Here is a 10,872-nt window from a genome sequence, read left to right as displayed (position 1 = left end):
AGGGGAATTGGGAATGGATTGCGTTGGGGATAGGATGGGAATGGGGGTGGGACGAGTTGAGAATGTGCTTGGGATATGGGTAGAATGAGGACAGAATTAAGTTGGGGGTAGAATGGGATTATAATTGGGGTGGGGTGGGAATGGAATGTGGATGGGATGGGTTGAGAATGGAATTGAGGTAGGAATAGGATAGGAAGGGGGATGGGATGGGGATATATTGAGAACGGGATTGGGATATGAATAGGAGGGGGACAGGATGGAGATAGGGATAGGATGGGATGGCGATGGGATTAGAATGCAATGGATATGGGTGGGGAAGGGATGAGGATGGAATGGGACTGGACCATGGACAGAATGATACTGGGCTGGGATTGGAACCGCAGTGGGGATGGGATGGTGATGGGATGGATGGGATGGGATGGGACGGGATGGTACGGGATGGGATGGGATAGGATGGATGGGATGGGACCGGATGGGATGGGATGGATGGGATGGAATGGGATGGGATGGGATGGAATGGGATTGGATGGGATGGAATGGGACCGGATGGGATGGGATGGATGGGATGGGATGGGATGGGATGGGATGGAATGGGATGGGATGGAATGGGATTGGATGGGATGGAATGGGACCGGATGGGATGGGATGGATGGGATGGGACCGGATGCGGTCCGGGGTGCCCGAGGGTCACAGCAGCGCTCCCCCGCCACAAAGTCCTCAATGGACCGCTCCAGCGCCCCGCCCCTGCTCGCCCGTGATTGGCTGCGGCGCGGGGCGGGCCTGACGCCTGACGGACAAGGGAGCTGCCCAATGGGGGGGGAAGTGGGCGGAGCCCGAACCGGGTAACGCCGCCGCCATTTTGTGAGCACCGCGCGGCGGACGGGGCGCAGGTGGGGGCGGGGCCGCGGCGGCGCCGGTACCGGGGTGGGGGTGGGGAGGGAACGGGGGGTGATGGGGATGGAGGGGGCGATGGGGGGGGGGGGAGGTGGGGGCCTATGGGGCGAGCGGAGGCTTTGGGGGTAGGGGGGGTTCGGGAGACAAAGGAGCGGGGCTGAGCCCCGGGGGGAGGAGTGCAGCGTTTTGGGGTGTTTTAGGATGTTTTGGGGCGTTTTAGGAGGTTTTGGGGCACAGACCTCGGGGTGGGGGGGGGGGGGCAGGGATGTGGGTCAGGGCCTCCCCCCGTGCGGCACAAGGGGGGTGTCGGGGTGGTGGTGGGGGGCTGCACACGCAGCGGCACTGACCGGTGCCCCCCCGGTGCCAGGCTGTTCGAGATGGTGAAGCTGTTCATCGGGAACCTGCCGCGGGAGGCGACGGAGCAGGAGATCCGCTCCCTGTTCGAGCAGTACGGGAAGGTGCTGGAGTGCGACATCATCAAGAACTACGGCTTCGTGCACATCGAGGACAAGACGGCGGCCGAGGACGCCATCCGGAACCTGCACCACCACAAGCTGCACGGCGTCTGCATCAACGTGGAGGCCAGCAAGAACAAGAGCAAGGCCTCCACCAAGCTGCACGTGGGTAACATCAGCCCTGCCTGCACCAACCTGGAGCTGCGGGCTAAGTTCGAGGAGTACGGCCCCGTCATCGAGTGCGACATCGTCAAGGATTACGCCTTCGTGCACATGGAGCGGGCGGAGGACGCGGTGGAGGCCATCCGCGGGCTGGACAACACCGAGTTCCAAGGTGATCCGCGCCGGGGACAGGGCTGGGAGGATTCCCGGTATTCCCGTTAGATGTTTTCGCTCCCTCTTCCAGCTCCGGCTGCGCAGGTTGGGGTTGCAGCAGCAGCAGCAGCACGGGTGAGGCCTCAGCCGGCCCCACCGGGCTCGCCCACCCGCCCTTCCCTTCACTGCAATTGAGTGCAAATGGGGGGGTTTAGTTTGGTTTTTGCTCTCTTTTCCACATCCCATCTCCTGTTGTGCCGCACAAGGGCACGAGGAGGCCGTTCCCGGCGCGGTGCCGGAGCGAGGGCAGGGGCGTTTGGGGCTGGGGGAGGACGGGACTGACCCATCTCTGACTTAACCCAGCACGGCCGCCCCACAGGAGGATCCCGACGGCGAAGTCCCAACTCTTGTGCCGACGGCGCGGCGTGAAGCCAGGCTGCCGCCCGCCCTTGTAGCCTTGCCCTGCCTGGTAAGAGGGTGAGCGGAGGCGCCCGATCCCGCGCCGGCCGCGGCCCCGGTGCCGGCGGCACGCGGCATCGCTCGCTCGGGCTCTCGCCGTCTCGGCGCGGGAGCTTTCGCTGGCAGCCGCGGATGCAGCGCCGGGGCTGAGCGTCCGGATTCGAGCTCGTGGCGAGCGTGGTCTCCGGCCGGCCAGGGCGTCAGGGAGGTGTCCGGTGCTTCAGGCGGGGGTTCCGGCAAACCCCACTGCCCCCGTTCTGGGGTTCCCTCTCCCACCGGGATGGTGCAGCTGCATCCGGAGCTGCCGCAGCCGTGGTGGCATCCGTGGGACCCGCAAGTGCCGCAGCTGCGCTTGGCTTGCCTCGTGCCGTGTTCCGGGGTTGCCCGGTGTTGCCTCCGTCTTAACCCACCTATGGCGAGAGCGTTTTCCGACGGGAAGCTTGTGCGGGGCCAGCGGTGCCGCGGGCTCATCGCAGGCTGCTGCGGCAGCACCGTCGGGTGCTGGCAAAAAGCCGTCTTGGGCTGTGTACTGGGGTAGTTGTCGGCTGGTGGGGTCACCAGAGCCCAGCCTGGCTTAGCTGGGCATGGGCAGTTCTTGGTCTTACTGGTGTTCTCCTGATAAGTCAGGTTGCCGGTGGCCAGCTCCCGCTCGAGCCTACTGTGGGCTCCTCCTGCGCCGGGTTGCTCCCTGCCGCGGTGCCCAGTGCCATCGGAGGCTGCGTGAGGGTTGGGCTGCGGCCAGTCCCGTCCCGCTGGTGCCGGTGGTTGTGAGAAGCCTCTCAGTGCGGCCTCACTGATGGCTTCCCTCTCGCGTCTCTCTCCTCAAGGCAAGCGGATGCGCGTGCAGCTGTCCACCAGCCGGCTGCGGACGGCGCCCGGGATGGGAGACAAGAGCGGCTGCTACCGCTGCGGGAAGGAAGGGCACTGGTCTAAGGAGTGCCCGGTAGATCGCCCGGGGCAAGTGGCGGACTTTGCCGAGGCCTATAACGAGCAGTACGGAGCCGTGCGCACTCCCTACACCGCGGGCTATGGGGAGACCGTGTATTACGATGAGGCGTACGGCGGGATGGCCGACTACTACAAGCGCTACCGCGTCCGCTCCTACGCCACGGCCTCTGCGTACGACGCCTACGCGGAGCAGACCATGGCCCAGTACTCCCAGTACGCCCAGTACTCCCAGGTCCAGTCCTCGGCCATGGCGGCCACCACAGCCATGGCCAGTCGCATCCCCACCACCTTAGACGCGTACGATAGAGCTCTGCTGCCGACCCCGGGCGCGGCGGCTGCTGTCGCCGCTGCCGCCACCGCCGCTGCGGCGGCCGCCTCCTCCACCTATTACACCCGGGATAGAAGCCCCCTGCGCCGCACGGCCGCCGCGGCCACCACCGTCGGAGAGGCGTACACGTACGAGCGTGGGCAGCTGTCGCCGGTCTCCTCGGTGGCCCGGGCCTCCCTCTACGACCTGCAGCGGTTCGGGCGGGACCCGTACGCGGACCGGGCGCGGTACTCTGCCTTTTGAGCTGGAGGTGAGCGTGTTGGCACAGCTGCTGTGCGGCGGGAGGGGGAACCCCAGCTGCTGCAGATAATGGGGGGGGCTGCGGCCCCCCCACCAGGCACTGGTTGTGCTGGTCGAGCGTCTGTGCCTCTATGTGAGCCGGGATGAACGGCTGCGGTGAAGCAGGGCCAGGGCTTGCCGGGCGTTAAAGCCCAGGCGCTGGCTCTGGATGCTCTGCCCGGTGAGGATGTGTTGTGGCAGTCGGTGCTGATGGTGGAGCTGGTCAGTCCTGGTGGGTCGCTCTCCCTCGTGGCTCCTGCTGCTTGTAATCCCTCCGGAGCCAGCGCTGAGCCTGTGTGCTTTGCTGGCACAGCCACCGTGTGGTGGGGGGGTTCCCACAGAGCCGCCAGCCCTGTGTGCCGTGGCTGCCACACATATTCCCTGGGAATTGCTCCTGTCCGGGACAGTGCTCCTGGGATCTGCCTGGTAAAAGCCTCCACTGGCCGGGTTACTGCCCTGGCACGGGTCCTCCCAGGATGGCCACGATCCCAGTGCAGCCGAGCAGCCCCCGGCACCACGCCAGGACTCCGCTGTGTCTCAGGAAGCCGCGCTGGGGCTCGGCCCAGTCCCCGGCACCATCCCGGCGCCTGCGCCAACTCTGCTTTTCTCTTTTCAGGTAAGATATTTGCGGCTGGACGTCGGGTTCCCGTCGCACACCGAATCGGCACCGCGCGTCTCGGGCTGCGCCGGGCTTCCAGCCAGGCTCAGCCAATGAGTCGGTTCCTAACGGACGCTCAGCTTCTTCCCAGCTTGGTCAGGAGTAGTTTGAGCCCCTTCCATGTCGTGTCCCCCCCAGCCCAGCTTTTCCGTTCTTGTGGTCAGGATTTGCTTTTCAGGTAGTTCAGGGTCCCCTGTCCCCCCCTAGCTGGTCTAGGCTCAGGTGGTTGAGCGAGTGCAGCCGTAGCCATACCCGCAGCGCCAGCTTTGCTTTGCTTTGCCGCCCGCACGGAGCCCTCGCCAGAGCCTCCTTGATTATTATTATTATTATTTCTTTTTTTTTCTTTATTTTTTAAGAGGGTGAATAATCCACTTGTAGCTTTTCAGTCCCAAATGCCGCAGCTGACTGAGGCCGCCGCGCCGCACCAGCATGGGAGGGCCATCCTTGTGCGTGGAGCTCGTCCCGCGGCACTTAGTGTCCCCCAGCCCTACTGCCCAGTAAAATAAACTCCAGTTTTTAACAAACCCCCTGGCTCCAGCCCCCATTATTTCTCTGGACTCAATTCCCCCCATCTTACACCAGCTTATAGCCTCTTGGACTTACTGGTGCTGCCTGTGGCCCTGCCTGTGCTGAGGAGCTCCCAGCCAGGGTCCCCATGGGGTCTGCGCTGTAAATGAAGGGGCAATGAGCCTGGGGAGGACCCCAGCCCCACACACTGCCCTGCTAACAAGCAGGGGCTGGGTTTTGATGACATCCCGGCTCTCATCCCAGTGCCCCTATGCAGGGTAGCACACCCTTGGACCCTGCTGTCCTTCCTCCCCCTTCTATCCCAGGCAGCACCTGTGCAGCTACCTGTGAATTAACCTCATTAGGGCTCTAATTATTGCACTGCTCTCCCCTGTCTGTCGGTGCTTGCTTAGACCCAGGATCCTGCTTTCATTGACAGCCTGGCCCTTTGGGAGCCCCTTGTCACCTGCCGCTTCCAGGGTCACTCCACCTCATTTCCTTTGTGTGCTGACCCGCCGGCTCCTCCGTCACTGGGTGCACGTCTCCCAGCACCTGCCCTGGAAAAGGAGGGGAGAAGTGTTAGTCCCTTCTGTGCAACTCATTCCCACTGTGGTTACTGACCCCCCCATGGCACAACCGGGACTGTCACGGCTTGGGCAGAGACAACAGCATTGTTGGACACTGTTGTGGTGATAGGAAGAGTCAGGGCACAGTGCCACGCACACACAACCAGAGCAAACACAGACCCTGCTTCACTGACTTAAGTCTCACCTCCTAAAACCGGTATTTCTCACCCAAAAAAAGACACCAGGCACCAATGTGTGTGCGCTGTGGCACAGTCCAGCAATGCCATCGGCAATGCTATGGCACTTCCTGCTGCTGCCAAAACACCAATTGCGCTCTGAGTCTGCTAGCAGCTCTGGCGCTTACTGCACAGCACCGCACAAAGCCAGGTTCTTGGAGGTGGATGGAGCCAGTGCTGGTGTTACAAACCCCTCACCGATGGCATTGCCGGTGTCCCTGAAGCACTGGGGAAGGGAAAGAACCAAACAGGAGGCAGTTGGGAAACGGTGAAGAGCCCAACGTTTATTTACAGTCATACAAAACCTCGGTGCTGCGCTGAGCCGGCGCCCTGCCGCGGACTGACGCTGCCAAAGGGGGAATGAACCCCAAAAGGGGGAACTCGGTATAAAAGAGTGTGGGCTCTGCTCAGTGGCAACGACTGCCTGGGTTATAACCGGTGCCGATAGTTGAGACCGCAAAAGACGGCGCTACCACACTATGGCGGGAGGGGACGGTGAACCACGCGCCCGGCACCCAGCACCCGCTTTCCAACCGTAAGCATGGATCCTTCTAAAACAACTCCAAAAAAGAGAAAGGAAAAAGCAGCTAAAAAAGAACCGTCCTGCCCCTGGGGGCGAGAGCCAGAACCGAACCGTGCCGCGGCGCACGCAGCCTGCCCGCTGTCAGCGGCTCAGAGGCGGCGCTGGTAGCCCGAGTGGACGCGGGCGGCGGGCAGGTAATCGCCGTAAGTGCCCGAGTACCGGGCGTAATCGGGGTGCGCTTCCGGGAGGCGGCGGTAATCCAGCGGGGACTTTGTTGGCGAGCGGCGGTACGCGAGCGGCGAGTCTGCTAAGCGCCGGTAATCTGAGAGGTCAGAGAGACGGCGCTCGGAGCCGTACCTGCTCAAGAGAAGAGACACGTGGTGAATGAAGGGCAAAGTGCCCAAATCCACCACCAGCGGCCATGGCGTCCCGCACGGGGACGCACCGCAGCAGCACAACACCACCAGGCTGGCACTGGACACAGATCAGACGCTGCAGGAAGCCCCACCGCCGGCTCTACCACCCCGGACGAAGCCCCATCCCCACCACCCTGGCACACAGCACCCACCCTTCCACACGCCGGAGCTGACACTAAGCCCCTAGCTGGGCACTGGCACCCACCGGGGTGGCACAGAGCACACTGCGTGGCCACCCGGTGCCCGGCCCGGCGCCGTACCTTTTAGCCATAGCGGAGGATTTTTTGTATGGGTCGTCGTAGGCGGCGCTGCGAGGTGGAGAGAGGCGGGTGCGCTCGTATGGCGGTGCGATGGCGGCCTGTGACAGGCCCAGGTAGGAGGCCGTGGGCTGCCCCAGCTGGCTCGGCCCGTCGTAGGCGCTGCCCGGTTGGGCTCGGTAGGCAGCCGCCAGCGAGGCGGAGGAGGGCTGCTGCGCCGGGTAGGATGCCGCCATCGAGCCAGAGGGCTGCGGCCGGTACGCAGCCGTCAGTGGGGCTGACGCCTGTGCCTTGTAGGAGGCGTTGATGGCCTGGCTGCCATAAGCTGCCAGCGAGGAGCCCGCCTGGGCGCCGTAGGTGGCCGAGAGCGCAGTGACAGCAGACTGGCTGCCGTAGGAGGAGGGCAGGTTGGCGGTGGGCTGGGCACCATAGGCAGCAGAGTGACCGGCAACAGGCTGAGCACCATAGGGGGCCGAGAGCGCGGGTGCTGGCTGGGCGCCGTACGAGACTGAGTGGCCAGGCACAGGCTGGTAGGCAGCAGCGGCGTGACTGGCCACCGCCTGGGCACCGTAGGAGGTGATGTGTGTGGCCACAGCCTGCACGCCATAGGAGGCAGAGAGCGTGGCACCAGGCTGTGCACCGTAGGCGGCAGCGTGGCCGTCTATGGGCTGTGCGCCGTAGCCAGCAGCAGGCTGGGTGCTGTAGGAGGCCACATGCGTGGCCACAGCCTGGACACCGTAGGAGGCAGCGGGGCCAGCAGCTGCTGGGGCACCGTAGGCAACAGCGGTTGCAGCCTGTGCGCTGTAGGAAGCGGGGTAGGCGGAGGCAGCCTGCGCCCCGTAGGAGGAGACAATGGTGGCGGACTGGACACCGTAGCCAGAGAGTTGAGAGGCGGCAGGCTGCGTGCCATAGGAGGCAGGGGCCTGGGCACCGTAGGAGCTGAGAGAGTTGGCGGCGGGCTGCGCACCAGAGGCGCCGAGGGAGATGGAGGGCTGGGAGCGGTACGTAGCCCCCAGCGAGGCAGAGGGCTGGGTGCGGTAGGAAGCAGCCTGGCCGGTGGTGGGCTGCGGGCGATAGGCCACGCCGAGGGAGGCCGAGGGCTGGGCACGGTACGTAGCCCCCAGGGAGGCTGAGGGCTGGGCGCGGTAAGTCGCAGGCTGTGCTGTCATGGGGAGCGTCACTGCCGCGTAGCCGGCGCGGGTCGGGGAGCGCCGGAGTGGGCTGCGGTCTCTCCCAAAGTAGGAGGGGGAGACGGGCCTGGCCTGCGCCTCGAAAGCCTCGTACTTGCCGGCGCCACCAGTGCCAAAGCGCTGCTGGTAATCGTACAGGGAGGAGGCGGCAGCGTAGCCGGCATTGGCGGCTGAGGGGAAGGCAGCGTCGGCAACACGGCGCTGCTGGTCGAAGCCCTCGATCTTGGGCTGGAACTTCTCTCGGTATTCCAGGCCGATCCTCTTGGTCTTGTCAAGGCCGAGGGTGGGCGGCAGGGCCTGGCCTGCGCCCTTCTTCTGGACGTTGGTGGACAGTTCCACGTTCACTCTGCGCCCCTTCACCTCCTTGCCGTTAAGGTTTTCGATGGCAACCTTTGCATCTGCTTCGTTCTCCATGTGAACAAATGCATAGTCTGATAAAGCAGCAGACAGAGGATTATCAGTGAGGGGGGGAGAAAAGACAATTTGTTACAGGGTTGAATGCTTAAGGAGCCTCACGGGGGCCATGGTGGCTCAGCAGCAGCAGGACAGGCACTGCGACGGGCTTCGCCGGCCCTGCTCTACTGCTCAGGCAGCAGAGACAGAACCACCTTCATTTGCTTCCACCCCACAATGAATCTGGGCACAGCCTAACGCACCCAGCCTCCCGCTCAGCAGCCCCTGAACACCCTGGCACAGCTCTGGTTTGCTCTATTTCCCCCCGTTTTCACCTGCACCCCCACAGCTCAGCACCCTGCCCTGTGGCACAACAGCTCCTCCCTACCCATCTTCAGCACATGGGCACCAAGAGCCCCGGGGGCCCAACCAGGCAGTCCTGGCAGTAAGTGGAGCAAAGCCAGAGGAGGCCCCTGCCCACGGAGAGACATCGAGTCTCTGGCAGGAGAAAGAAAGCTGGAGAAGAGAGGCAAGGGAGGAGAGGGAGAGAGAGGCAGGGGATGAAGGAGAGGGGAGCACCCCAGCACAACCTGCAGCACTGTACCCCAGGGCGAGCGGCACAACACGACCTGGAAGCAGAGAGGTGGTGAAAGGAGATGGAGAGCGAGGCAGGAGCAGGAGAAGCGGGACCCGGAGTGGCTGTGCCAGGTCTGCGGCGGTACAGCAGATCCCCCTCTGCCCATCCCCTGGCACAGCTCTCACCACTGCACCGTGCCCACACCAGCCCCATGGAGTTGGGGCTCAGATGCCACCACAGCAGCCCTGTGGCACGACGGGTCCGGGAGGCCGGCACGGGGCTGAAGGGCATTCCTCCTGCAGCCATGGGCCAGGGGTCACCATAACCGGTACCACCGGTGACAAGCGTATGGCCAGAAGGCTACCGTATGGCTCAGCCAGGGCAGCCCAACCACAGGAGCGCAGCAAACCCAATCCTGGTACCTCAAACTCTGGCTAAACATCAGCACCGCTTCCCCCACCTCCTGCACGTCCCCCTCTGCTCCTCTTTCCCATCCCGCCCCTTCCTGGCTCCCATCCCACATCCACGTATCCCCGCTTCGGCAGCATCAGGAGGGGGACATCTTCTCCCTCCACCCCCAGCCCTCTCTGGGGGAACCCCACGAGTCAGCCACTGGCCAAAGGGATGCCAGAAGCTGTTGGCCCCGGTTTGGGGCAGTTTCTGATGGGCTCCGTTGGGAAGCTGTGACCTGGGACGAGAGAGCAAAGGCAACAACATCACCTCCCGCGAGGAGGAGCCGGCGGGGACAGGGACCTCGGGGGTGTCTCTGTGCCACGGGGCTGAGACCGTCCCCCGGAGCACTCGGTGCTGGGGGGGTCCCGGACCCGCGGTTTCACACCGTGTTCTCTCTGTGCTTTGGCTCTCCCACCTCTGCGGATGGGAAAGCGACTGCTCCACGTGGGAGCGTGTTTGTGGAGGTGAAGCTGCGCTGGGAACAGCCGTGGAGGCGGCAGCGGGCAGGGGGTTAACCCCGCCTGGGAGGCGATGATGGAGGCCGCGGCCTGGCTGGAGCGAGCGCACCGGAGGGGGGAGTTTAATGGGGCAGGGATCGGACATGAGCAGCCCACAAGGGCTCGCCCGGCTCCGGCTGAGGCCGGGCGGGGGGGTTCGGCAGGAGGCCCCCGCTCCCTGCTCCGTGCGGGGCGAGGCCGCCAGATCGTGCCGGGGGCGGGTTGGGGAAGGGGCAGACGGAACACGGGTCACCCGAGCCGAGAGCGGGGCCGGAGCGGCTCCGAGCACGGAGGAGAGCGGCGAGCCAGCGGCGAGGGCTGCCCCAAGGGGGGGGCGAACGGGGCTGGAGTGTGCGGAGCCCCGTCCGCGGCGGCGGGTCCGGTACCTTTCACCACGTCGCACTCGACCACGGTGCCGTACTGCTGGAAGAGCGAGCGCAGCTCGCCGCTGGTGCAGGCGGCAGACACGTTCCCCACGAAGATCTTGCAGGTGTTGGTGGGTCGGGGCCGGGAGGGCTCCACCACGATGCGGCGGCCGTGAAGTTGGTGCCCGTTGAGCTGGGAGATGGCGCGGGCCGCCGCCGCCTCATCGCGGAGGTGCACGAACGCGAACTGCTTCATGAGGGCGATGCCGAGCACGGGCCCGGCCGCGCCGGCGAACAGCTCGCTCAGCTCCTCCGCCGTCGCCTCCTCGGGGACGTTGCCCACGAAGAGCTTCACGCCGGGGCGCATGGCGGCGGCGGCGGCGGCCGAAGGGAGCGGAACAGAACCGAGCGGCGGCCGCACAAAATGGCGGCGTCTCCTCAGCGCCGAGCGGGACGCGCGAGCGAGCACTGCGCCTGCGCAACGGCTGCGCGCCTTCAGCACTGCGCATGCGCACCACACCCCCCTCCGCCTACACGCCCCGCCCTCCTGCACAAT

General features: G+C 64.9%; 3 protein-coding genes across 11 annotated transcripts in view; 2 read left to right on the top strand and 1 right to left on the bottom strand.

Moving 5' to 3' along the window:
* Positions 1-10,872, top strand: part of EHBP1L1 (EH domain binding protein 1 like 1) — a 73,456-nt gene that overhangs the window by 27,424 nt on the left and 35,160 nt on the right. The window lies entirely within an intron of this gene.
* Positions 801-4,860, top strand: LOC134173307 (RNA-binding protein 4B). 7 transcript variants are annotated; one of them, XM_062637159.1, is made up of 4 exons: positions 801-890; positions 1,262-1,683; positions 2,951-3,649; positions 4,693-4,860. In XM_062637159.1, the coding sequence occupies exons 2-3, from the start codon at positions 1,272-1,274 to the stop codon at positions 3,640-3,642; spliced, it is 1,104 nt and encodes a 367-aa protein (XP_062493143.1). In that variant the 5' UTR covers positions 801-890; positions 1,262-1,271; the 3' UTR covers positions 3,643-3,649; positions 4,693-4,860. The 7 variants fall into 7 exon arrangements, with proteins under 7 accessions (XP_062493143.1, XP_062493141.1, XP_062493146.1 ...); XM_062637157.1 differs by having other exon boundaries at positions 4,295-4,860; XM_062637162.1 differs by lacking the exon at positions 4,693-4,860 and adding an exon at positions 2,044-2,133 and having other exon boundaries at positions 2,951-3,087.
* RBM14 (RNA binding motif protein 14) lies at positions 4,998-10,813 on the bottom strand. 3 transcript variants are annotated; one of them, XM_062637150.1, is made up of 3 exons: positions 10,338-10,812; positions 6,845-8,462; positions 5,910-6,525 (listed from the first exon to the last, which is right to left on the bottom strand). In XM_062637150.1, the coding sequence occupies exons 1-3, from the start codon at positions 10,681-10,683 to the stop codon at positions 6,318-6,320; spliced, it is 2,172 nt and encodes a 723-aa protein (XP_062493134.1). In that variant the 5' UTR covers positions 10,684-10,812; the 3' UTR covers positions 5,910-6,317. The 3 variants fall into 3 exon arrangements, with proteins under 3 accessions (XP_062493135.1, XP_062493134.1, XP_062493136.1); XM_062637151.1 differs by lacking the exons at positions 5,910-6,525; positions 6,845-8,462 and adding an exon at positions 4,998-5,400 and having other exon boundaries at positions 10,338-10,813; XM_062637152.1 differs by lacking the exon at positions 6,845-8,462 and having other exon boundaries at positions 6,336-6,525; positions 10,338-10,810.

This window comes from Pezoporus occidentalis, unplaced genomic scaffold, assembly GCF_034315485.1.
Source record: "Pezoporus occidentalis ecotype Australia unplaced genomic scaffold, CSIRO_AGI_Poc_V1 ctg506, whole genome shotgun sequence".
NCBI classification, from domain to species: Eukaryota; Metazoa; Chordata; class Aves; order Psittaciformes; family Psittacidae; genus Pezoporus; species Pezoporus occidentalis.
Note: the sequence above shows the minus strand (reverse complement) of the source record. Positions and strands in the feature narration are given on the sequence as shown.